This window comes from Pocillopora damicornis, chromosome 3 (genome assembly GCF_964200805.1).
Source record: "Pocillopora damicornis chromosome 3, jaPocDami1.2, whole genome shotgun sequence".
NCBI lineage: Eukaryota > Metazoa > Cnidaria > Anthozoa > Scleractinia > Pocilloporidae > Pocillopora > Pocillopora damicornis.
In genome coordinates, this window is record NC_142672.1 from 29,533,833 (window position 1) to 29,561,159 (window position 27,327).

Consider the following 27,327-nt stretch of genomic DNA (forward strand, 5'->3'; position numbering starts at 1 on the left):
GCCATGCATTTTATCAAGTCTCTCTCCTTAACCTCGCTGTAATTGCATTAGAACGACTACATGCAGCGGCTCGTCCTTTGAAACATCGTTTCATCAAGAAACGGGTTTATGGAGTGATTATCGCTCTCATTTGGTTGCTGCCTTTAGCCGTGAACGTGTTAGAAATAGAATTAGTCACTTTTTCTGACAACCGCGTCCCTCCATTTTTGATTCGCTGTTTATACTCTTCAATCCTTCTCTCTCTTATGTGCGTATGTTATATTTCAATTTATATCAAGGTTCGTTGTAGTCGTCATCCTCAACACCATGGTGCAGTCGGCCTGAGGGAGAGAAAATTGACGAGTACATTATTTCTCGTCACCCTCGGATCATTGTTAACTTACTTACCAAAGGTGATCTTCTGGGGTGTGTTTAATTTTCCGGAGCTATCTAATAGTCTTCCCAAACAGATAACTTTTAACATCTATATGGCAGTACTGACAATTGTGACATTCAACTCGCTAATAAATCCTATAATTTACGCCATACGGATGCCAGAATTTAGAGCAGCTATAAATCAAATGATATTTCGTAAGTCTACAAACCGCTTAAGCCCAGTCGATTTTCCCCTTTGAGAACTTTGATTTTTTTAATCTCAGGAGTACTGCACATTAAGTACTCTTATCATTTATCATGTTATCATTACTATCAGTTATTATTGACTGTTTTACCAAAGCCCAGTTAACTTGCAAAAATAAAATGCTTGAAGAGAAAAAGTTAAGGTTATACAATCTTCCCTTTTAAGTGTTAGAACAGATCGGTTCTCAGATGAGTGTTATGATGCTATTAGGAGGTTGAAAAGGAATCCCGGCTGTCTGTTAGGTAGAAGTACTAAGTAAGTAAATAAATAAGTAAATAGGTTAGTAATTAAGAAATTGAGTAATTATGTATGCATGCATGCTTGTATGCATGTATGCAAGTAAGTAAATAAGTAAGTAAGTAAGTAGGTAAGTAAGTAAATAAGTAAGTAAGTTAGTTATCTAGTAGGTAAGTAAGGAAATAAGTGAGTAAGTAAGTAAATAAGTAAGTGAGTAAGTTAGTAAGGTTAGTAAGTAAGTAAGCAAGTTGCAAATCTTTCCTTGATCTCGTTAAGATACAATCAGATACTAACAAATACACATCACAAACTCCGCTGGTATTAACGCATAGACCAGTTTTTTAATTGAACGTCGAAAAACTAAAAGCAAAATAATTACAAATACCACTCAGAGCGACGGGTAGCATCGTTATTAACCAATGAGAACTCTAAGTTAAGACAGGCAACCTTCTTGAAGCGCGGGAAAATGCGAGCGACTAAGTTTTGATTAGTTTTAGCTTTGCATTTGATTGGTTGAGATGGTGGCGCGAGTATTCTGGACCAATCACAGAGCAAAGTAAAGAAATACCAAACAACCAGGATCACTTTTAATACTCAATTAAAAACTGTTCTTATAAGTTTTAAGATTATTTGATTTTTGTTTCCATAAATGCCTCGTCTTTAATTATTAGAAAAGTAATTTTCTCTCTTGAATTAGTTCAGAGATCCTGCTTTCCTGATATTTTCAGGCAAACTATTATATTACTATTCAACTTTTTCGAAAATAATTATTTGGTGGCGATGGGATAGTTAGCACATTTATAGAAGGTAGTGTCCAACGGCGTAATGAATTTAGACCTGAATTACTCAGGAACAAGCTCCTGAGGGACTCATAAATAACTGGGCCGTTTCGAGAGAATACAAAGAGTTTAAATTCTCTCGGCCGTTTTAGTATGTATCTATGTAGATAAGTATGTATACTTAATTGACCACTCCCCAGTGGGCTTTCAAGACCAATACGTATGATTGAATAAATATACGAATGAATGAATGGTTAAATAAACTGTTTGATAATCCCAACTGGCAGGGGGCAGACCAATTGGCTATCTACAAAGCGCAGCCAATGAGCAAGGTGGACTTGACCACCACATTACAAGTCTAGCGCCCTGACCAGACTGCTAACATTCAGCCACCCTGCCTCCAAAAGTATGAGACTCTAAATACTAAGATTTTTTGTCCAATTTCGACTTTGAATAGTTATGTATCAGGGTCATAGTCAGAAAAAGGAAGGGCTTGTGCTACCCTACTTTGTAGCTTTTTAAGTTTTATAGATAGCAAGTAGAGCAACAGCAATTATTCGTTATGTTTTTCTGTTCTGAACTGATGTATCAGTTAGAGGTGATACCAATAGTGTTTGTGGTAATTTTCCACTCCTTTGAGTAAGCACCGAAAACAAAAAGGTCTCGTCTTAGTTCAGTGAGACAGCATAAAATCATTATATTTCAGTTTTCTGAATTTCATATAGATCACAAAACGTTGTGAGTAGTAATTAAGACCAATCATTATTAATTTCCATAGTGACAGTATAATTGATTCAGAAAGTAATAATAAAAAAAATAATTAAACTTCTCTGATGATATAAAAACATCTGTTGAAGTGTGGTCTCCGGAATACATATCATGAGGTAAACAAAAAGTAGGTGATATTTGAAGAGGGGATTATGGAATCACTGCTTAAGACAGGGAATGTCGACATTGTACACTTCTTCTGCGCTATTTGACTCCCTACTTGACACCCTCCAACTGTTGTAATCATTTTAGGTAGAATCTGATTGGCTACTCTTGTCGCGTGAAGCGCTTTTTTTCCCCTTGTTATTCTGACCGCTAACTCTTACGCTGCTACTCCGTTTTAACCTGTATTGCGCCCCTGATTTGGCAAAATCTGAGTAGACTGCTCTTTTTTTGAAAACTTGATTAATCACGAAGTACAGTTAAGTGAAAGCCTGGTGCCAACACGAATTTCGTCAATTTCTGTAAATGGATTATATTTGGCCGTTTGCTTCAGTCATTTCAGTCCAATGCAATCTGAGCTCTGTCTCTAAAAAAACGGTTGGGCAATTTTTTCCCAAATAATGTAACCGCATTGGCGAAGTGTTTGAAAATCTGGTTTGGATTTGACTTGCGTAATGTGTTGGGTTCGCCAAATAAACGTTTTTCAGTCATTTACTTAATTAACTCTTACTTCCGTTAACATGAATTAACTTTTCTTTCTATTGGCCCAAATTTTCCCCGACGCGGGAGGTTGTGCTTCTCTACGGCTGCTAGGAGAAGAATAATACTTGCCCTATAACATCCGAGCTAATCCATCGTGGCGCGAAAAGGACTAGTTACCTGGGTCAGATATGTTAACAATTGACATCGGCTGTTCAGCACCTTTTGAGAGCCTTGCAACTGCCAGAACCTGAAGGCTCTTGCGAGGACTGAAATTATTTCCTGGGTTCTAAATCATTTTAGAGAAGCAAAGAGCCGCATTCTAATTTCGCTCAAAAAAACCTCATTAATTTTCACGTCCCATCAATAACGAATAAAATCGCAATGTTTATTCAATATATGGTCTTGCATATGTTCAAAAAGATTCCATTGGTTTGGCTTCTTGAGTATTACGCTCCCTTTATGAAAACCAGAACTGAAAAAAAGTTTTATTATACAGTATTAAGTAAAAAAATGAAAGAAAAGGAAAAAAAATTGATTTTATTCTCAAAATTACAGGGTTTGTAATTTTAAAAGTTTCTATCGCATTTGAGCGGAAATTAAAATTAATGAAATTGAAAGCAATTCACGCTATGCTTTTAATAGAAATGTCAAAGAGCATCCGCATCATTCATCCAAATGAGGAGTGGTAATCAAATGCTGGATAACATTGAAGACAAGCAAATTACTTTTGCCATAACTGCTCATACCAAAAAATGGTGTTCGTGGTAACATTCGGAACTCCAGCAGCGTTGAAAATGATTATTTACTAAGCTATTCTTCCAAGGCTCGGAATCAAACTGGTGCATCTGAAAAAAGTCATCTTTCATTCTAATTGTGCATATGTTAATATTGTTTGCCACGATTATAACTCATATTTTTTTAATTCATACTAAGTGCATTAGAATGGTGAAGATTCTTGTAAACAGCCAAAGCCATCAACGACCCTGACTTATGAGAACGCGAGCCAGAAAGTTGAGATGATCAATTCCGAATTACATTGCAACCGGTGGATCGTTGTGCTCAGTGCTGAATCCTTGGCGATAGTCGTTCTCAACATTATCACCATTATTGTATTTGTGAAGCAGCGCCAGCTACAGAGGAAGAGTACATACTTGATCATCCATCTTGCTATAGTCGATCTCTTGGCTGGAGGTATCAGTGAGCCTCTGAGCGTTGAAAAGATTGGAAGCTCTTGTAGTCTGAGGGAGTGCGACACAACAAATAATACTTGGCTGGTCAAAATGAAGAGAGCCTTAGAGTTTATCTTTCCTTCCTCCTCACTGCTCAATCTCGCTGTTATTTCATTGGAACGGGCACATGCAACATTCTTCCCGTTCAGACATCGTTTTATCAGTCCATGGGTATATGGAGTGGTAACTTCCTTAATTTGGTTTACACCTGTAGCAGTGGAAGGAGGACGCATATTTTTCAAACTATATTTAAACAGAGATCTGCCTGATTTAATTATTTATTATTTTTCTTTTGTTTTTAGTCTTCTTTTTGCTATCTGTGTTTCTTATTTTGCCATTTTTCTCAAAGTCCGATGCAGTCGTCATCCTCAACACCATGGTGCAGCCGGTCTGAGGGAAAGAAAACTGACTAGTACATTGTTTCTTGTCACCCTAGGATCTTGGGTAACGTTTCTGCCAAGTGCGATTTGGTTCAGTTTCGACATATTCAAATACCCCTCCTCTATCAACCTTTCCCCTAAAGGAACTTTTCAAGTCGAAATGGTAGCCCTTATGTTATTCTTTGCCAATTCGCTGCTAAATCCTTTAATCTACGCCATACGGATGCCAGAATTAAGGTCGGGTATTTTGCGAATAATATTTCGCAGGCCTCCACAGCGCTTGAATCAAGTGGATCTTTCACTACAAAATATTTAGTTTTCTTTCTGATTTAAAGGTCACTGGTGATTCGTCTCACAGGAAATCAACTTGACTTCGGGGCTTTGGCTTTGTTTGGAGAATTAACAGAAGAAGGTCGCTAATAATATTTCCCTGAGAATTAGACCATCCTTTCCGATTGTCACAGATACTGTCTGAACTCAGTCTGTTTTGGAGGTGACAGAAAGGTTGGTAAATATAGCGTTTTTTAGGACCACGTGTTTGCAGTGATAGCGACAAGCGACTGAAGTGTTTGAAAAACAGGCAGGGACCAAGGAAGGCGTCTATGGCCTCTTTTAGATCCGTAGTTTAACCTTTATGTTAATAAACACGTTTTTGTAGCCTCTTAGATTTCGAGTTTTCTCAGTTGTTCAATCAATTGATAATAAATGCCTCTGCATGGTGAGAAAACTTGGCGCGTGACAGAACATTCTTCAATGCTTCGCGGTGGTTTCCCAATTCACCTTGTTGAGCAAAAAAAACACGAAAAAGTTGAAAGTCAAAATAAAAATCATAATTTTTTGTTGGACAGGAGAGCACTCTTTATGTACCATTTGGACACAAAATTAAAATAAAACAAATACATAAAGACGGACGCACTTAGAAAATCTAGAAAGTTTATTAAGAAAGTGTACTGTTGAAAATTTTTTTTCTGCTACGCTACAAATTATCTTGATCCAAGCAGACATTATCAAATGAATTATTCGGATTATCACACAAGCAGCATGGTTCTCAAAAGCAGCATTAAAAAAAAACTCATGATATCAAAACCTAGCAAGGAAAAGCTTAAAATATAGCTCTTTTATTGCGGCTTAGTAAGCGGTAAAAAAAAAAGAATGTATCTGGTCAGAAATGCGTCTACATTTTCCCTCGCTGAAGAATAAGTAAAAAAAATAATATCAAGCTATCTGCCAATATTTGAACTCATCACAGTGATAAAAATATTTTCTAGGAAGCAGTGATTTAAGAAATAGTAATCAATAGATCTTATATGTATGTACTGACTAAATGTTCCAAGACTTTTTGCAAAAGGTTTCTAACTAAGACAGCAATGTTCTTCTAGTCTCGTTTTCAGCATTTTTGACGTTTGCGTTCTTTGTTCAATATTTGTTTAGGTCTTCTTCAAGGTAAGGATCTTGATACAATGGGTTTGCCATGGACGTTGCTCCTTCCTTATCCGACTAGAAAGGAACGAGAGAGACACATTAGTAGTTTTCAAGGGGGAGAGGGGGGGGGAGGGGGAGGGGGAGGGGGAGGGCAACCTTTATAGTTCCGAGTCGGAAAAAGATGCTTTCTTAACCTTTTTAATCTTTGAAATTCTTAGCTTAGATGAAGGAACTCCTCTTTTCTGGGAACAAGCTGTAGCCAAGGGTGAAAAAAAAATCGCGTCCTATTACCAGTGAACCTGTCACCATCAGTAAAAGGACATCTCTATTCAGAAGACACTTTCTCCACTCAAAGAGGGTGTCTGCTGAAAGGAGGTTCCACTGTAGATCGAAACAGATCGAACTGTAAACGTCTCACTCGAAGGCTAAATCGTAACGATAATTGTTGGGTGTGGGGATAAGCTTTTTCTATCCTTCTGAACTATTCCTGTACGTGTTTTTACTTTTAGATCAAATGATAATTAAATAGGGAAACCCGGTACTTTGAAAACATAGATGTCATTTTTCAGTACCGTCAGTCCATACTTGAGGAGTGGAAGACATGTTTAACTAAAATACTCACCGCAATCCCAAACGCGTCATCTGAGGCAAACATGTTTGTATCCACGTCACTCATGTGAAACTGATATAAAGATCGCAAAAGAAGACCGATAAGAAAACTTTTCAGTTGCACACATTGCAAATAATCGCCGTGATTTACGAACTTAGTGAATCTTCCCTCTGAAGTAAAAACAAACCCTGTAACCCTCTCCTTCCCACATCATGCTGCTGCCAGCTCAAAAAGTTTCAAGGAAGCCTACAGGGTAAATCAGACACCTCCACCCTGGTGAAAATAAATGTGACCAAGAAGGCACCGAGGTGACACCACTTGCCTGCCACCCTAGTGGCTCAGTTTCGATTCCTAGACTTTGTGTCGAATGTGGGTTGCATTTTCTTTATTTCGTTTTGCCTTTTTTTGAGTTACACAGTTTTCCTCCCTCAAAAAAACGAAAAAGAAAAAAAAATCCAGATTTCAATAAGACATTACATCAGCGCATAGGGAGCCAGCCAGTGGATTTTCCGATACCTTAAACGTGCGTGGACTTATCCTCTTTAAAAGTCTCCATTAAGTAAAACATTCTGTCACAAGAGTCACTTACGTCTTCCAGGGGTTGTCCTTCATTGAAAGAATCATACACAGGGTTTCCAACACCCTCAGCCATTTCGATTTCTCCTTTCTCTTTCTTGCCTTTCCTGTGAGAGACAGCCATTATAAATACGTCAAATTGGCAAAAGTTTAGGAGTTAAGAGCCAACTGCCTTATATCTATCAAAGCCTAGTCCACGGAATGGCCAGGAGTTTTATCACTTCCCCGAGATGGAATTTCATTTCAGTTCATCGCAGGGTACCCTTTGTACAAATCTTTCTTCAAGTTTTCTTGACATGCGTACTCATTTAGCAACAGTAGGGCGATCAAGACTGACTTGAAGCAGTACAACGAGGGGAAAAAGGAGTTACTCTTGAAATGACATACCTTATTTGTGAGCCTTCCTTATTAGAGGGGTCATAAAACACCGAGAACAAGGTAAGTCTCTTCCTGTTAATCAAAGGAAAAATTGGTCGAAATTAATTGAAAACAAACAATTTGAACCAGAGATAACTGTAGCAACTTACAAAAAACCTCAGTTGTGAAAGGAGAAAGTGAGCTGTCTCAACTCAAGTAGCTACACAAGTAAACAAACAAAGACGGAAAAAAAAAAAACAGCGACACTTTCTACGCTTTATTCTCGTTTTCCGTTTCCTGAGACAAAGTCTGAAAGAAGGCATGAAACACGAAAAAGACAATAACAAAAAGATTAATACTTACTTTTTACTCTTCATTATATAGTAGGCCACAACGAGGACGATAAGGATTAACACAATTCCAGCAGCGACACCGACGCCAATGTAAACTAAAAGACAGAGACGGTCTCAAGATCAATTTTTTTGGTCAGGTTATTGGAGCCTATCCCAACACATGAGAAGACTTATTTAAAGAGAGGATTGACACTGTGGCTGTTAAAAACATCAGCGAAGTTTCTAAACAACCATACCTCTCTGTGTAAGAAACTATAATTCAAATCACTCCAGTTTATACATAGGTAACCCCACATAAGAATTAACGTTGTTCTTACTAGATAACAATTTACTTACTTGACGATTTATTGCCCTTTTGTTTATCTGTCCTTGTTCCAGTCTTGGGCGGTGCTAAAAGTAATGAGGAAAATTTAGTGACTTGCATACAAAATAATTAATTTATATTCAATTCAAATACAACGCTACAATGTATATAAGCTTATATAAGCTTACACATGACACCTACACAAAGGGTCTCAAAGGGTTTAACTGTTTGCCGTAAACGGCCAAAAAAATTAGCCATTTGGGGTATAAATTAACAAATTTTAATCATTCGTCGTAAAAAAAAGTTAACATTCTAGAAAAGAATTAGCCGTTAGCCGTAAAGCCATCGCCCCACTGAGACCCTCTACAAACGGTTTTGCATAGGAATGTGAAGAATTGAAGAAAGTTTTATAAAGCTCGTATAGAGCGAACTAAACCGTTTGCTTCTCTAAGTTCTCATCGCCGTCACTTGCTTACCTTTACAGTTGAATTTGATCTGATCTTCAGGGTAGTTACAAGTCTGGTTGCGAGAACAAATGACTGCTTTCTCAACGCATTTTCCAAGGCAAGGCTGAAGTGAAGGTATCTGATTTGTACAGTTGTTTGGAATCTGATTCTCACATTTTCGTCCGTTCCTATCAAATGGACATCTGTAGCACGAGAAGAAACATGGGTTAGCGAGTAAAAAATAACACGTTAAGTTTATCGTATTCAATTAAAGCTAATTAATCATAACGACCAAGTGCTAAATTGCTGTAAATGAAAGTAAGGACCTTCTGTAGGGACAAAAAAAGTTGGCCACGCCAAGGAGGAAGCTTATGTAAGCCATGAAGTAGACACAGTTAACGGGCCTTCTGCTACACAAGATATATATAGCTTGTATGTATATTTGTACTATAAAGTCACACAAAATTAGTTTAGGAAATTCATCGGTGGGGGAGGAGGAATGCACACTTTCCACTTCTGAATATCGTAAAGCTCAAGAACATAATTGACTGATGACCATTCCTTGACAAACCAAAACAAAAGACTTGCTGCACACTTGACCATGCAATACGGGTCCGCATACTTACACACAGGCCATAAACCCTTTATCGTCCGCCTTACATTCTGCTCCTTCAGGGCAGAAAGACTTCTGGTCTTCACAGCCTTTAAAAGGAACAGAAAAAATTGTTAGTTTTGATGGCGAAATGCCGCAGTTTCTTTTTTTTTTATTGCTACAATAACCTGGAAAATAGAAGTAATTTAGTACACCAAATTCACATCGAAACGAATCTGCTTGCTATCCTTTAATATATTCAAGGTTTCATACGGTAGATCAAAAGATTTCTGAACTACTAAACGGGTTTGTTTCTTTCGGCGAGCCGCTCATTTTAGTCGAGGAGGGGTCGGGTCGGTTTTTCAAAGGACACGATTGCACGATGGCTTTCCTGTTTCAAATAATAAAAAAATTACCATCAAACTACCGCTTTAATGTGCTATGGACACCTACTTCCACATAAGTTGCGGATCTCTGATTTATTTTTCGGACACGATATGCTCTGGTCACAGATCTGATCTATCTTCACACATTTGCCATTTGTTCCACAATTCACCAAGCCATTTTTTTGATTGCAAGTGTCACATCGTTGGCCGACATAGTCAGAAGTGGTGCACCTGAAATAAAATTTACAAATTTAGCATCTCATTATAACATAGTGGATATATATCAAGCGCTTATCGCTGAGGCTGAGTTTGCTTAAACCCACAAAACCAATCCTGCCGGAGCTTAAAACGATTTCATTTTCATGAAGCGACCATCAGTCTGGCTACTCTCCTCACCCCCACCCCCTTAACGAGATTTTTCTAGTTTTACTTTCTGCTAACTATTTTCCATTTACTTTGATGGGAGGAGAGGGGCATGGTGAGAGGTTAGTGTCTTTCCTAAGAAAGCAACACAGTGATCCGTGTGGTGTTTCTACTCACACTAAGCGACACATAACACCAAAGGACAGCGTCTCTCAAATAACTTCCCAAGAAATGCTGAATAAGATGCAAACTCTCGGCAAGCTTTCCGAAAAAAGGAAGATGGCATGACGCTATTCATTTTCCGATGAGGCTGATTCATCACTTACTGAAAATACCGTTAAACGTTGATCATGACTACGTTAATGTAAACAAAAAAACACAAGCCTTACTCGCAAGTCGGATTTCCATCTACCATCTTGCAATTTCCATTTACACAGTAATGTGATGTGCAAGCTGAAAAAAAAAATTATATATATATATATATATATATATATATATATATATATATATATATATATATATATAAGCACTGCGTGTAAAAATAAGATTCCATTTGTATCTGTCTTTTGAAAGCATCGGAGACAACTACAGAAGAACCCCCTCCGCCCCTCCCCCCCCCCCAAAGAAAAAAAATCAGTAAAATAAAATAAAAAGGAAATAAAACCAAGTAAAACAGAAAACCGAAATAAACCCCGTTCCACATGTGATCCCAAGTTTTACGCTGTATTAAGCCTCACCTTGGCAAAGCTTGACAAACTCAACGGGACTAAGGCCACACTGAACGCTTTTAGAACATATTTTTTCCTTGGTCGTGCAGAACCACTTGCCAATTTTGCACTGGATTTGATCTTTAGGACACTCACAACTGGTACAGTTCTGACATCTTGCACCGTTGTAATTGGCATCGCATCTTTCACAAAGAAGAAACACTAATTACTTTCGAAATAAATTAAGTTGAGTAACTGAGCACTATCAATTGGCTCACAATGCAACCACATGTGATAAAGATGGCCACGGTTCGGATGGCAACTCCAGCTTTAGATTGAATCAAAGCGACCAATGGGGCCCGAAGCTAACATTAAAACCACTGTGCTTCATCTGGCCATACCCTCGGTCATCGAATAACACAAACAAAACCAAACGAACGAACAAACAAGAAAAGGGATTGTTGGGCGAAAACTGGCGGGAGTGACTGGAAGAAAAACACAGTTTATTTAACTCTATCCGAATTGCTGTCATACCATACTACGTAATGAAGATACTTACACACAATCCGGACGCCCAAAGTTGTCTAGTTGACACTGTCCATTGATACAATAGCTTTCGGTACATGCTGGAAACAAAGCAATTGAACGTTGTAAGTTTTAATTAACTATATAAAAACCCTTGTAAAATATCCTAAAATTCCGGGTTTAATTCGTAATCTGCAGACCTTGACATCAAAGAGCAGTCCTGTCTATAACACGCAATCTCTTCTTAAAAACAATAAATCAACGCAACATCAGACAAAACTTTTACGAAGAAGTTACTGAGGAAAATGATCTTATTTCCCTAAACTCCTTTTAACGAAATACATCACGAAAATTGTTGCACATAAAAGAGATAAATACCGAAATGTTTAAGGGGAGTAAATAATTAAAATGGAAAAAAAAAGTAAATAAAGAAAAGAAAAAAAACAGATAACAAAAGTTAGAAGGATTACAAAATAATAATCTTTAACAATTAAAATCACTTTGAGCGAGCAAACTTACCACAATGTGATTCATCACTTCCATCCGTACAATCAGACTTGCCGTTACATTGCAGAGTCTTGTTTAGGCATTTTCCATCAGCTAGGCAATAAATCTGGAAATGACCACAATTACGGTTGGCTGCAAAAACAAGTAAAGCAGACTTTAGAAATCGTCATAAAAACGTAACTAAATTCTACCAAAGAATTACGCCATCATTCCTTCAATTATTACTAATTATTGACCGAAGTGGAGGTAAACACACAATACTTTCGCCGAAACTGAAGCGAATAACTGTTTTAGTATATACCGTACGGAAACCAAAAATTAGTTCATTTCTGTCAATATACAGAAAAAAGTCGGAATTCAAAATCTTGACGTGTGATTTTGTCTCTACGTTTCGGAAGTGAATAGTACTTTCTGATCACTTCCAAACAGGCGAATCAGCGCGCGCGGAAGGCATTATTCACCTGTGTGGTATATGCCAAAATATTTCCTAGTTCAAAAGAAGGTCAAAGTGAGCAAGAGAAAAACAAACAATTTAACAAACCAAAAAACAACCACAGAAATTAAAACTTGACAAAATATTACCACAGTTAGCTTCTGCTCCCTCGTCTGAGTGGTCTTTACAATCTGGGTATTGGTCACAAACGAAGGCCGACTTGATACATTCTCCACTCTTACATCGGAATTCGTCACGCTTACACTGACCTGGTGGCGCTGAAAATAATGGAATAAAAGCGGTGAGACTTTGCCAAACGGTATTTGTAAATAACAGTTGACGGTCTTGTTGTGAGATTTCAGGTTTGCTAGATATTAAGCCAGATTTAAAATGGAAATTGTGGTTCAAGTAACTATGGTCAGAAAGAGTTTCTCTTGGAAGCCCATTTTTTTCCTATCTACATGAATTTGAAAAGGGTATTGCAAATATCGCAAATATTTACGTCAAACAGCCTCACAATTTCTGTCACAGTTCCACTTCAAGCAATTGAAAAGGACTAAAAGTAGCAGAGTACGCGCATGCCCTGCTTATCGTCATGACTATACTGATAAGGTAGCGTTTTAAATGTGCAGGAGAAGTCAACGAAAGCGATTGTATGTAAAGAAATCATTGATATCCTTTTTAAGATTTATTTAAGAAAGTAGTCAAAGACGCTCAGTGGGTCCCATCAACGTAAGAGGCCCTACTTCAAGAAAGGGGCACAAGGTAGAAGTACCCCAAAACGTTCTTTAACGTACTTGTAGAGTATAGTCAGTGAAAAACAAAGAGAATGACAAGTGAGACAGTAGCAGGCTACATGGCTTGTTGTCAATTAATTTGAAGAAATCCTGCATAACCGCGTTTTTAGAATAAATCATGCAAAACATCTTTGGATTCATAACTGAATCACACTCACTATGTGTGCAGGATGAAAAGGTGATGTCATCAATCGCTATGTCACTAGCCGTGGTTGGACCACGCTCTGCCTCAAAACTGACGGTGAAAGCTGTCTTGTTCTTAATCAGTTCCGTGAAGTTGTGCACACCTCTATACCAGCCGTCACCCTGGTTTCCAGCCTTTTTCCAAACCTAAAAGGAGATATCATAGGAAGATAATGTTTATAATGGTCAGTAAAATAACCTGCTTGTTTGTACACCATTATCAACAACAAAAACAACAACAACAACATCGTTAGAAAAGGAGCTGCCCTGTTTAACTTTATTTTCGCCGTAAGGCAAAAAGCAGTTAAAACGGGCAATGATGCAAGTGATGAACCCTCTACACACTAACATTAGTATGTATAATCTCCACACTGTTCTCTAAAGAAAATTGTGAATTACCTCGGTACGTTGTCCATCTTTGGGTTCAACAAACACACGCAACACACCCATGCCAGTGCCGTACATGTGGTAGAAGAAACTCATCCGGCAGTAAGACTCTGATACACTTGTGAAGGTGTAAGAGACCCTGGCTGTGTCTTTGGGCTGCGCTTGAGATGAATCCATGTAAAGATAGTACCCTACACGGAGCAACAAATAGAAACTTAGATGGGCCCCATGACAAATCAATCAAACCTAGGATTCCGTGCCTCGATGCTCTATCACTGAGCCACAGAGACAAACAAAAATAAGCGAGCTCTTCATTGAAGCCATAGAAGTACACTAAGCTTGCCATAGCTGAATAATAACTCAAATGGGCTAAACAAACACCGTCATATAGGGAGAGTAAACAAAAACTAAATTGCTTGCCAAGCATCCACTTTTTTCATTTTCCACGGGGATTGTAAGAGGGGGATGGGGAGGGGGGGGAAGGGAGGTGAGGTGGTGGGGCGGCTGGGAGAGGCCCGAAGACGACTAACGGCAATGGCTATGAATCAGAATCATCCTCTTGTTATTTATGATCCACCACCAAGGATTCTCCTCTTCATGCCCCTCTCGTTCTTCCCGCATATCAACCACTCCCATAGTAAAAGATTACCGCTCTCGCCAGCTTTCCTCAGCTCAGCGAATTCAAGATGGCGATCATAGGTTTAACGAAAGACAATTAAGCGATATGCTTTAACTTAAGGTTGCTAATTAAAAGCATTCTGGAATCTGTAATCTTACCAGTCGCATCCTGTTTAGTGTGATCATAGCGTGGACCGGTGTTTCTGTTTTGTGTCTCTCCCTGGTTTCGTGTAAAACTTGCAGGGGCAGTTGAATCAACAATCCAATCACACATGCCTCTTTCGAAGTCACATGAACCTTTAGTTGGTGCATTCGTCGGGGGGTAGGTAGGAGTGGTACTGTCGTCTTTGCAGCACATGATGCCGCCTGCATTACTTACTGACATGAACGAACAACCCTCTAGATTGCCAGCAGCGGGCGTGTACATCGTCTGGCGTTTGAAAACACCTTATGAAGGAAATGAAAACAAGATTTTTAAGTCAAGCATTAGTTTGAAATGGACTGACATCCCGTCTTTGATGGTTTTTCACACTACCAAAAGCTCTATAAGCTCCGACAATAAAGCTTGACCTACCTGAGTCACAGGAGTCTGGACCTTTGCAACCAAAGCCGCAGCAAAGCGGTTCTGAGCACGAGTCGTGGTATTGACCACAACCATAATCTAATCCAGTTTTTACTCGCTTGCAGCCGTCGCCTCCTCCACTGTTGGTCTTACAGTGGTTAATACCGGCGCTGAAATGACCATAACCAGCTCTCTGGCAATCCACACCGTTCGTCTACACAATGAAGGGATCAGATTTTAGTAAAAACAAACTTCTGCAAACTTCTGGTTCAAATATAGTAGGAATTTCCTAGCTCTTTCATCGACTGCTCTTTGAAACTAAAACAAATGACTTAATCAAGGGCATATAACTACACTAGTTGTTCGCTTTTGAAACAAACAATTACAAAAGGATTGCCCTTGTGATCGCATCTTGATACTAGCCAGGACAAGTTAAGAACAGGTTCTATATCAAACGCATGCCCTGTGGAGTTACAATCACTAGTTAGAGAACGTCCATGAAGTGGCTCATATTCCCACAGGATTCTCACCTGTACCTTTAAATTTGCGCTGAGAAATTTTCATGCGGTTTCATAGTTGTGATTATCCTGTATTTTAACATGCATTGACGCTGTCATTTGACAGAAAAATCATTTGTAGCTTTTCTGTTTAGAAAGGAGCAACTTAAGTCTTACTCGGTTGACAATTTCGAAAACGTCTCCAAAAGTTCCACAGACATGCCAACCATGTTCGCACAAGTCAGCAGGTTGGCCACACCAACGACCCCAACGCCCGATGTCATCTCCGCACGTGGCACCAACATAGGAAGGCTTGGCTCGGAGGTTTCTACGTCCCCACCAATAACCTTTGCAGCCGGCCACAGTCGGATGCTGAAAGAAACCTTCTCGTCCACCGTCAGAACAACCCGTTTTCAGGGCTTTGTCACCGTATCTCAAGGCCTGGTCGTCTGTGAAGGAACATTGACCCTGCAAAGAATTTCAGGTACTACTTTAAAGAAGGAGTTTGTAAGACAGTGATTCGGTGACGATTTCTCCATTCACTTCAGTATAGGCAGGAGTAAGTTTAATACTTTTTTTAAGTATTTAAGGTCTCCGAGCGCTTAACTGGCGAAGCTTTGCGCCAGTCTAGGTATTTTTTTCAAGTCGCCCACCGATAAAAATCACCCAAAGATTTCCAAAACAATGCGTCATGGAGAGCAGAAATAATGAAAGAATAATAATAATAATAATAATAATAATAATAATAATAATAATAATAATAACAACAACAGCATTAATAAATGAAAAATAATAAAACTAACAATGATAACTATAATAGGAATAATAATAATAATTATTTCTATTATAGTTATAATAATCATAATTAAAATAATAGCTATAATAATAATAACAATAACAACAACAACAACAATTATAATAACAATAATAATAATAATAATAATAATAATAACAACAACAGCATTAATAAATGAAAAATAATAAAACTAACAATGATAACTATAATAGAAATAATAATAATAATTATTTTTATTATAGTTATAATAATCATAATTAAAATAATAGCTATAATAATAATAACAATAACAACAACAACAACAATTATAATAACAATAATAATAATAATAATAATAATAATAATGTGCCATGCGTCTGTACTCTGAGAAATAAGCAACGTCCAATCCCAGGGTGGGTAGTAGTAGGTTTATTGTATAAATCTATGAGGAGCACCTTACCACGGTTACTATTAATAATAATTGCTATCATTATAATAATAATAATAATACAGCGTGATTGTACCTGAAATTTAATGTCGTCTATGGCAATGTCTCCTTGGTAACTATCTCCTCGTGTGGCAGTGATGTGAATTCGGAAGGCGTAATCACTCTTCACCGTTGCTTCAGCTTTGATCCAATTGTCAGCCTGGTGGCCAGTCATGTTCAATATCACCTTCATTTCATCTCCACTGTTCACGAAGATTGTAAGTGAGCCTGTGTCAGGGCCGGACATGTGGTAGTAAAACGTCATCTTGCAGTTTGAGGTAGGCATCATGTAAGGACCCTCCAAGATGGCAACAGCGCCCTTGACATACCAACTGGCCTCAATATGCATGTAATAACCTACAAGTAGACAAAACGCGTCACTGATTCAGAGAAATGTTCTTCTTTGCCTTTCATCCTTACAATACATAACAGTGAGGGTCCACAGTGCTTCATTATAAGAGCAGTTTAGAGTCAAGGACAAAAGTAAACAATTGACTCCCTACCGCTTGATGTTCCTGTGGTGTGATCAACCGCTGGACCGGTGTTCTTACTGGAAGTTTTGCCCTCTCTAAGATACCACGGCATATCGTTGACGGCTGTGTTGTTCCAGTGGCAAGTACCGTGCTCAAAATTACAGTCACCGGATAGCGGACCTATATGAAAATATATAAAATAATATTATTATCTGAACACCAATGAAATACCAAGTGAGCTTTAGCGGGAAAACATGATATCTTCACTCACAACGATAACATCTTATCTTCACACGCGAGAAGATTCTTGTTGCTAAGGTTACATCTAAAAATCGCGCCTTTCGATGTGATTTAGTATTTCATTGATGTTTGTATAATAAATAGAATAGTACACGGTCGCGGGGCGATATGAACTTTCTCTTCACGTGTGAGCAAAGCGAACGCGTGAAATATTTTTCAACACTCAAAGAGAAGTTTCGTATCTCCGCGCGACCTTGTAATATCCTCTTTGTAACCTCCTATAGGTTTGGATCACATGTGGCTTCAGCCTGATATGCGAGCTTGGCCTTTACGTAATACGCCATGTTATTTTTACATATTTTAAAGATGGGATTGGAAAGAGGGATGAGTCTATTTTTTCCCCCCAACCTTTTCTCCTTTCTGTATAGGACAAAACGCCGCAATCTTGAGACAGACGAAACACTGGTTGTCCATCTGCCCTTCAATGTTTTAATTTCTTCAGAATGAAATAGGAGGCTTCGTGAAATACTTACCAAGCGTTGGACGGGTGAACGGGTTATCATTACACTTTGGAAAGGTTTCTGTGCATGGTGTTGTCTCATCATTAAACTTGCAGTTGTGGAACTCTATGTCATCTATTGCTATGTCTCCATTGTAGTCCCATCCTCTGACCCCACTGATCACAATTCTAACTGTCTTATTGGCCGTCTCCGGATTGTAGATACTCACCATGCCATGTTGCCACTTGTTACCACGGTTACCCCAATCATACCACAAGTTGACCTGTTTGTGATCTATGGGAAGAAATGTTTTCAATTATTCTGTCATTCAAGAGATTCAAACCACCATTTAACGTTGTAGAGCATCTTTTAAAATGATAATCAAAACCTCAAATTAACCCTTCAACTCTCATAAGTGATTTAACAATAGGAAAACAATATCAAGCAGATAAGTAAAGTGATACGAATAGAGAAAATGTAAACTAGGGGATTAGAAGTCGACTCAATACCAAATTCTCCGAACTATCGTCAAAAGAATTGTATGAAGGACAGTGAGGAGAATTGCTAATGAAACCTGGGTGTATAAGAATTAATTACAAGAGACAAGTGAAAGACAAGCATCACTCTTTCCCATTCCTTTTGCGGCTCCCCAGCTCAAAACTCCTACTACGCAGGCCTTTAGTTTGTCCGAGCGTTTCCACTTTCACGAAGCGATACTCCTACCTTGTTTTAACGGGATGAAAGGAGTTTTAAAGTCTGACCTAACAAATAAGAGTGCTCCATATCAACTACAAAATCCCAGCCACATAGAGTTTGTCACTTACCAATCAAATTTTTAGGATCGGAAAACGCATAGGCGACAATCCACAGCGAGCCCACCCCAGAGCCATACATATGATACCAGAAAGACATGTAACACTTTCGGTCAACAACAAGCAGCCTGCTTTCCAAATCGGCATGGTACCAGCCCGATGACGAGACACTGGAGGCATCAATGTAAAGATAGCGCCCTAAAATGCTTTTTTTGGTGTGGTCGTAGGAAGGACCTGTATTCTGGCTAGCAGTTTCCCCACGTCCAACAATCCAATCCATCTGGTCGTGGCCATCATTCTCATTAACCCAACAGCTGACGCATTTCTCAAAATCGTCATCCATGATGGACGGTTTGGGTTTTGGTGTTGGAGCTGGAGTCGGCCCAAGATTTCCGCACTTGACGAACTGGATATTATCCACGGCGATGTCTGATTGATAGCCGTCGCCCCGTATAGCTTCAAAGACAACTGAAAATTGCACTTTACTCGGAATATTGGCATAATCGCAACGCCATTTGTTGCCCTGGTCACCACTCTTCGACCAGATTTTCTTTTGGGTCATGTCAGGTTTGGCATCATTAGTAAAGCGCTGGTAAACATTTAGGGTTCCCATGTCTTTTCCATTCATATTGTAACAGAAGAAAACTTGGCACGTTGCAGATGGTAACAAATTTGGACCCAAAAGCTCTCCAAAGTGGCCCAAATAGTAGCCTGTGGCTTCAGCGTAAACGTAGTAACCTGTGATAACACACAACACAAATCAGCGACACATTTGTCCATTCGCTTTTAATTTAGTTTTCCTTCAGGAAATAAACACATTACACCTTGGTTTATTCGTTCCGCTTTTAGCAGCTTCAAAGCACGTTCTTGGCAAAGGCAAACAACGTTTTACTTGCAGAAACGAACACACTGAAATCACAATAATCATTCAAGGAGAATAAATGACTAAAAAAGGTTTGGACAAAGCACTTAATTTTCGCAAAAACAAAGATGCCTTCGTTACAGAAAGCAACAACAATTATGGATTTGCACTTGACTGAGCCAAGTTACATATGTGGTATGAATTTTGTTACCTGCGCCACTTTTATCAGCACTGGGGCCAGTGTTCCAGCTAGGTGTCTGGCCTTGGTTTCGCAGCCATCTCATATCAGCAAACTTTGCAGACTCCCACAAACAGTAGTCTTTATCGAAGTTGCAGTCTGCGGGATGAGATGATCCAGGTGGAGGGGTTGGTTGCGGTGAAGGTGGTGGACACTTGAGTTCATCTTCGCCATCAGTACAGTCCTGCTCTCCGTCACACTTCCAGTTAATATTGATGCACAGGTCGTCTGCACTGCAGTAAAACTGGTTACTGGTGCATTGTGCAGCACCTGTTGGTGCAGGCGGAATGCCTCCCTGAATAAAAAAATAGCACAAAACAGACTCAACGGGTGTATCTGCGCTTAAAAGATCAGTCAAGTTAAGCTCAGCTGTCGAAGAGAGATGTTTATTCATTTTTCATTCAAGAAGAATCAAACCGCAGACTTCTATGACTGAGCTATATAAAGCTTACTCTTGAGCTTAGTTAACGAATCTGAGCATGTTAAGGAGCCTTCAGAATATATCCACGACTGAGATTTTCTAGAGGACTTATTTTTACCATAAAATTGCTTGGCGAATTTGGTCTTAAACCTGACAAATCTGGTAACTCCCATTAGTGATAAACATGTAATCTCTCCCTACAATACCCAAACATTCTCTAGCAAACAGGTAGTGAGATTACTCAAACCTATCACGTAGAACTCATTTTCTTGATCTAGTACTAAGTTCTCGTATCTTATTAAAAAGATAATGTGTTGCAGCTATAGGGGAGAATTGATAATCAGACCTTGGGAGTTACGAGATCAAACAAAGCGAAAGCCAACGCAATATCTTGAAACTGCTGACTGCATGTATAACTAATGAATTATTTGAGAGAAAACAAGCAAACAAACAAACAAACAAACAAATAAATTGATATTAGAAGCTCTCCATTAAACATTTCTTTGAAGGAAGAAGCTCTTCCATAATTTAATACCTTAAAAACGTCTTTAACTACAACCCTATTCCCCTTTTACAGTTGTACGTTTTTTACGCAGTAGAAGAATACATACCTTGTAGCAGCCGGCAGAAAAGCTTATATCATCCAATGCAATATCAGTCTTGTCATCTCCGCCAACGATACCTTCAAAACCAACCCTAAACGACGAGTAGGAGTCTAGTTTGACCTCTGCACGCACCCAGTTTTGATTGGTAGGATCACCTAAGGAGCAAAAAAACGACCACGGTTTATGGTTTGTGTAAACTTGTGTACAAATTACAGGCCTTTTGTCAAACTTTTCAGCGATTGCAATAATGAAACATACTCGTTGCAGTTTGGAAAGTAATCTGGTACCTATCCAGGTCTTGAAACTAAGTTTGTTATTTTCCATACTACCCTTTTTTCAAGAATTGAAAACTGTACGGACTCTGAACAAGTTTCTCAATAAATCATTTTTTTATAAAGGGAGGATCGGGGAAGGCGCCGGCGGTGGGCCACAGGTTTAGATAAACAAAAACAGATACAATGGCATTCTAATTGGAAGACTAATTACCACGAAGCTAGCCTATAAGTCTCGTTTTCATCTTAATTTCAAGTTCATTACACACATCTCACCTCTCGTTTTCCAGACTTCCCTCCAGTTCGATAACCCATTAGTAAGCAAGTGGACCTTCAGATATCCCATGTTCTGTGATCCATACATGTTGTAGTAAAATCGTAGAGTACAAACTCCGCGGCCGGCCGGGAACAAATTACCATGTGCAAGTTTCGCTCTGTCTAAAAGCTGCCTTGGACTTGACGAGTCTATGTGCATGAACCAACCACTCCCAGTGGTGTGGTCTCCTTTTGGACCTTGGAGACAAGAACAAGAAAGATTATGACACATCTGGTTGGAGCTAGGATAATTTCCATCCTAATACTTCAAATTTCGACTATCGTTAAAATATGTTAAACGGAATTTAGACGAGAGAATTATTTTACTGTTTTAGTGCTTTGAGCTCTTTTAGCTCTCACGCAACTCCAAGTACAGGGATAATTTAGTTGGATCTGCAAAATATGGCGCTGTTTCAAACTAAAAAGCCATTAGGTTACAACGTCAAATTAGCCAAGTATCAACACACAAAGAAGCAGACATGCTAGGCCAAGATATCTCGCCAAGTAATCATAGGTTGAATTGAACCGACAGGAAGAATAGCTTATTACCAAGCCGTTGCACACAACACAATTTGTCACACGCGCATTAGAGCAATAGAGGAACTTATTTCCCTCGCGTTTCTTCTCACTATGTTCTACCCGAACGCGTGCTACGCATGCTAATGACAAAAGACCACATAAAGCTAGTGCCACGACGTTTTTATAACACTGGGGATGAACTAGCGTACGCCCAGACGAATTAAATTGAAGTGCTAACGCATTACGAAAGAAATCAAATATCACACCTGTTCCAGTCGTTCCGATCTGACTTTGACGAAGCCAATTAAAGTCGTCACTCCAGTAGTTGAACCAGTTACACCAGTTGATTTCAAAGTCGCAACTGGCTTTTCGACTGGAACACTGACTTTCATCAGTACCATCCTTACAATTTTTGACATGATCGCAAACTCTTTGTTCTGTTACACAATGACCACTGTCTTTGCATTTCACCTTTGATGAAGTAAACATGAGAAATTTACGACGTAAGTTACCTCAGGGAATTTCAGAGGCATGTTACACGACTGAAAAGATGCAATGTTGCCGTTGGCTAAAAAGGAACACTTTAGAGGCGGGTAGGGGGGCAAGGAATAAGGAGATTGGGCGTTCTCAACGGTGCCTGTTTATCTTATATCAATTTTCCCTATAGCTCAGCTTCAACATCCTGTTGTCTTTATCGGTTCATGTAAACCGAACACAATTTGTATCATCAAACAGAAACGCAGCGAAGCAGAGAGGGAAAAATAAGGAGAAAAAAAAAAACAGCTGGGTGATAAAAATGAAGTAGCTGTGTAAAAATTCATGTTAAGTCGATATCGACGCCTCTACAAGCGAACCTACCTGGTGTCCCTGTATCAAAAAGGATACGTGAAACGGTATAACTTGCAATTAATTATAAAAATTCAGCCCAAGGAAATCATAGCGAAATATTAATCCCTTAATTATTTTGATAACTAAAGACATCTTTTCAAATAAAATAACACAACCAAAGTAAACATACTTCATTCTGAGTGCAGTTCCTTGTGACATCAGAGAAGCAATTGCTGAAAGAGATGTCGTCGATGGCAATATCACCTTGCCAGCTTGATCCACGGGTGGCTTGAATAATGATCACAAAGTTCCTGTATGCACCAATATCTATGTCCGCTTTTTTCCAAGCATTTCCCTGTGGAGATCATAAAAAGTTTATTTACCACATGGTACCAAATTTATAAACATATTTCCGCAGTTAGGGCGTTAAGGCTCACTTTTGATATACAATGAGGTACCGGTACCGTGCGAAATGTATGAGGGCTCTTAGGACTCCGTGTTTGGAACCAGTTTTTTCTCTCTTTCCTGTAAGGAAATTCAATATTCTACACGAATATTGAATTTGAAACGGCCAGATTCGAAGGAACCCAGATTGGTCTAGGCGAACCGATAGCATCAGAGCACTGAAGCTTATTTGCACATCTCTTGCCCTGTTAAAGGACAAATTGCTCATAAACCCGCTTTTCGACAATTGTTACAAGCTGTATAGAGAGGAAACTCAAGTATAAAACTGACTCAAGCTAGAGTCTCTTAAATGTCTGCTTAGTACTGCTTTCACCTTATAGGCCATTAAAAAGAAAACTTTTCATGATATAAATTTAAAAAAAAAATGATTTACCTGATTTCCACTCAATGTATACTTGTAATCATACGTTCCATCGGATTTCTTGACCTTGACCTCAAACACTCCAATGCCTGATCCATACATGTGATACCATATTGTCATCTTACAGTTGGGACTTGAAGCAAAATACCTGAACGATGTCAACTCTGCTTTGTCACCGAGATTCGCGCGTGATGTTTCAATATACATGTAGTAGCCCTGAAAAGATAAAAATTGTTAGATGTCATTATCCACCTGCTACTTTAAAAAAATGACAAACAAATAAACAAACAAACCAGCCGCTAGAATTACTTGTAAAACATTCTGGGTTGAGCGCAATAGCTGGCGGTCAGGATAACAAGGAAACACCAGTTGCTTTGTTACCACGCTCACCGACTATCGCGCTGTTATACCATCGAATGTCATTCAATTGTCAATGTTCTTGACGAAAAGCTTCCCGTGAAGCTTCCGTCGCGTATTGCGAGAAAAACGTCAAGAATAATAGACACAATGGCCACCATAAGGAGCAATAAAATCAAATATTCGATCTCAGAAAATTTCATTCTATCGAAAAACTATTCACTTGGATTGTATTTTGTCCGCGAACAGATATTGGAGCAAATATCACGCCAAATGGAGCCCATTATGTGTTAACATTCCTTTTCCCTTCGCACCGAGAAACAAACATTGATCTGCTTGCCACCGAAAAATAATGATATTTTGCTCAACCACGTTCAATAATCATCTACCACAGCAGAGAATCCAAAATATTTTAACTCTTGTCGTTAATGTACCTGGGCCGTTCCCAGAGTGTGGTCATTGGTAGGGCCCGTTCCAACACTCGGTGTCTGTCCATTCTTCCGCCTCCAGTTAAAGTTGTCAGTACCGGTAGATTGTCTCCAGCCCCTCCAGCAATCATCCTCAAATGTGCAATCCGAGCCGCAGGGGATTTCATCGGAGTTGTCTCCACAGTCATTTTTGAAGTTACATATCTGAGCCTTGTCCACACATTTGAGGTTCTTACAGACATACTGCTGGGCACCGCAAGAGGTCCCAGTGGGCCGCGAGTGGAAACCAAATGGAGTCGGTGTTGGCTGACCTGAAGAAAAAAAGAAAAGAAAATGATTAATGAAAACTATATGAAAAGCCTTGGATCACTCTAACATTCGATGAAATAACCATGTATCGTGGGAGCCGATAACGACATCGGAAAATCTAGTTGGACAGCATGCAGTGCTCGGAAAGGAAACCTAGAAGCGACACTTATTCTTGAACCATGTGGGCACCTAGTTAAACTCATAATCAAATCAAACATAGCAGTTCGGCAAACTACCATGTAATGAAACTTACTTGCAATGATCAATAAGACGACAAATGGTTAACAAAGATGTAAATCGTCCAAACTATTAGATCTTACTTTCTGTGCGAAAACTCCATAATTTTTTGTTTTTTTTTGTCGCATCCTCCTTTCTACCTGATAACCTTTATTTCTTTTTACCGTAATTAAAACAAACAAACGACAGTATGCGAAAACGCAAAGTTGCCATTCTAGTGACGCATTACATCCCTGTCTAAGAATCGGGTTTCACAAAGGTACCTTTATAGTAACCAAAAGTAATCTTTCAGTTTTTTAGGCAACCAAAAAGCACTGAATAAAAAGGCTACAAGTAAAATAAACCGACCATACCTGGCATGGTGCAATCCTTGCATATCTGACAACCAGGCGTGAGGGAAACGTCATCAATCGCAATATCACCCTGGTATCCATTGCCTCTCACTCCTTCTATGACGAACTGGTAATCATTCTGACTGTAAGGTGCTTGAACCAATCCGCGGTACCAGAAGTCACCCTGTGGTCCTGTAATGTTCAATATAGGATTGGAAAGACCTCCTACGTAGTAGCTTGTGCGTGTTCTTACGAGAAGGCTGCCAATATGACTACCCTTCATATGGTAGTAGAATCGGAGGTAACAGTTGGATGAAGTACTCCTTAAGATGGGTGAGTTCAAACGGGCATTGTCTCCGGGTCTGCGAGGCCATGAAGTCTCGATGTACATGTACCGACCTGAAATGGATACCAAGCAAAATGATTCATAATTGAGATTCTGTACATTTTTTCACAGTTGTGTATGACTACAAGGAAGTTTCCTTCTTCTTATACTGAGGAACGTTTTTTCTAAGAGTCTCTTAGTTAGTCTGCAAATTATCGGAAAGTTCTAAACCGATCAGAAACACATTGAAAACTAATCGCGGCTTTAAAACTCTCCTTTTCTCTAGCTTTAAGCAGTCTGGCAGTTTAAGAGCTCAGAGTTTTCTGAGTTATTCACTGGTGTCTTGATTGAAAGTTATTATTTTATCTTCAGCTTCACGACACTGAATTATTTTTTTTCCCGTAAACAACTTCGTGCTATCAATAAAAACACAAGTTATAACTCTTGCTACAGAAAAAGCCTCTAAAGCAAACGTCTTTCAGTCCTGTCACACACCTTTATCCCTGTCACGCAACCCACTTTATCTCTAAAGAACTGTTGATAGGTCTGTTGAAGAGCGAGCAGCGAAACGAGACCAAACAAGGGGCGCATCGAGGTAGCTCCGACATTCGCTCTGATGAAGGGCTAACGTTCGAAACTTCAACTTAAGAAACCCCTTTCAGAGGCCAATTTTAAATATAAACTCGTTTGTTAATATATATATATATATATATAATATTTTATTTTCAGCTCCAACACATACCTTTGTTTGTCTGAGTTGTATGGTCAGATGAAGGGCCGGTACCGTAGGAGAATGTACCATCAGTGGATGTAGTCCAGTCAAATTTGTCATCAGAACTCTGTGAGTACAGACATAGACCATGTTCAAAATCACATTGTCCAGACTTGTAAGCAGAACAGGTGGCCTCATCTGATACATCCCCAGCCATACAGTCAGCACTGAAGTCACAAAGTGATGTCTTCGGGATGCAGCCTCCTTGTGCACACCTAAAAAGGGAACACAAAGAGATGGCATTAACTTTCTTTTGAATTTTCAATATCCGCTTGCAACGTTATGTTGGATGTTTCGATTAAAACCTGTCTTTCATCACAATTAAGCAAAATTCTGCTTAAGAAACGGAAAACTAATTCCTACGCTGTCTTTTGATCTTAAAAATACCCATATCTAATTGCTCCTTTTCCATCTGATAATTCAAAAAAGGAAAATCTGGTCTCGCACAAGATAAATTTATAATATGTCCATTTGTTCCCTGTTAACTACGTGATATGGTCGTAAAAATGATACCAGGATTTAAGGGATAGGCTGGGATAGGGCAGGGAAGCTTGGCTACTTCACACATAATCTCACAACTATTCAAATACTCTTAATTTTGAGTGATTTAGGAAGCAGGCGAGTGCAAATAATCATGTCATTTAAAAAGCTACGGAGCATTTTACACTCACTGGAATTCATCCACGGTACACTTCTTTGTGGTGTCCAGCGGTTGGCATTTCATGAATTCTATATCATCCAAAGCGATATCTCCCTGGTAACCGAAGCCCCGCTTTGCTTCAAAGATGACCTAAAAGCCACAAAAGGTCAAAAATTAAAGCTAGTCCCATGGAAGAGTTATTTTGTGGTTAAAGTAGAAAGTGAGAAGTTGCACGAGAGGGAATAAATTAAATATAAGTCATGTTTCTTAAAAGAATCAACCAATATTGTCTAAACAGGGCGAGCTTCTTTCGAGTGTCCACAATTATCTGAGATTACGGTGGTTTTGCGCTACTTTAATTTCTGATTGGTCTAAACGCTCGCGCCACTCAACCAATCAGATTCAATGCTGAAACCAACCGCAACTTGATCAATCGCATTTTTTTTTCTCCACGTCAAGCAGTTTGCTTGTT

The 27,327-nt window shown here is 39.0% G+C and overlaps 2 protein-coding genes across 3 annotated transcripts in view; one reads left to right on the top strand and one right to left on the bottom strand.

The window, feature by feature from the left end:
• The first annotated feature begins 3,968 nt into the window (after positions 1-3,968).
• On the top strand, positions 3,969-4,973 carry LOC113681927 (histamine H2 receptor-like). Its single transcript, XM_027199064.2, has one exon. The coding sequence runs from the start codon at positions 4,065-4,067 to the stop codon at positions 4,971-4,973; it is 909 nt and encodes a 302-aa protein (XP_027054865.2). The 5' UTR covers positions 3,969-4,064.
• Positions 4,974-5,570: 597 nt separating this feature from the next.
• Positions 5,571-27,327, bottom strand: part of LOC113681928 (MAM and LDL-receptor class A domain-containing protein 2) — a 99,010-nt gene continuing 77,253 nt past the window's right edge. For both annotated transcript variants that reach the window (XM_089199248.1, XM_089199247.1), the window contains exons 103-135: positions 26,887-27,005; positions 26,186-26,430; positions 25,140-25,517; positions 24,247-24,551; positions 23,468-23,671; positions 22,820-22,984; positions 22,068-22,272; positions 21,244-21,480; positions 20,702-20,850; positions 19,643-19,964; positions 18,582-19,307; positions 17,791-18,051; positions 17,048-17,197; positions 16,582-16,901; positions 15,460-15,750; positions 14,798-14,999; positions 14,383-14,670; positions 13,618-13,796; positions 13,194-13,365; positions 12,388-12,516; positions 11,818-11,937; positions 11,333-11,399; positions 10,804-10,976; positions 10,456-10,519; positions 9,771-9,934; positions 9,352-9,427; positions 8,756-8,928; positions 8,312-8,365; positions 7,986-8,070; positions 7,653-7,715; positions 7,279-7,372; positions 6,702-6,761; positions 5,571-6,154 (exon numbers count right to left, since the gene is read on the bottom strand). In XM_089199248.1, the coding sequence (XP_089055374.1) occupies positions 6,074-6,154; positions 6,702-6,761; positions 7,279-7,372; positions 7,653-7,715; positions 7,986-8,070; positions 8,312-8,365; positions 8,756-8,928; positions 9,352-9,427; positions 9,771-9,934; positions 10,456-10,519; positions 10,804-10,976; positions 11,333-11,399; positions 11,818-11,937; positions 12,388-12,516; positions 13,194-13,365; positions 13,618-13,796; positions 14,383-14,670; positions 14,798-14,999; positions 15,460-15,750; positions 16,582-16,901; positions 17,048-17,197; positions 17,791-18,051; positions 18,582-19,307; positions 19,643-19,964; positions 20,702-20,850; positions 21,244-21,480; positions 22,068-22,272; positions 22,820-22,984; positions 23,468-23,671; positions 24,247-24,551; positions 25,140-25,517; positions 26,186-26,430; positions 26,887-27,005 (6,321 nt within the window). In that variant the 3' untranslated portion in view covers positions 5,571-6,073. The remainder of the gene's footprint in view (positions 6,155-6,701; positions 6,762-7,278; positions 7,373-7,652; positions 7,716-7,985; positions 8,071-8,311; positions 8,366-8,755; positions 8,929-9,351; positions 9,428-9,770; positions 9,935-10,455; positions 10,520-10,803; positions 10,977-11,332; positions 11,400-11,817; positions 11,938-12,387; positions 12,517-13,193; positions 13,366-13,617; positions 13,797-14,382; positions 14,671-14,797; positions 15,000-15,459; positions 15,751-16,581; positions 16,902-17,047; positions 17,198-17,790; positions 18,052-18,581; positions 19,308-19,642; positions 19,965-20,701; positions 20,851-21,243; positions 21,481-22,067; positions 22,273-22,819; positions 22,985-23,467; positions 23,672-24,246; positions 24,552-25,139; positions 25,518-26,185; positions 26,431-26,886; positions 27,006-27,327) is intronic.

Excerpts from the sequence above, each read along its gene's own strand:
- LOC113681927 (XM_027199064.2), top strand. The coding sequence starts at position 4,065 with ATGATCAATTCCGAATTACATTGCAACCGGTGGATCGTTGTGCTCAGT.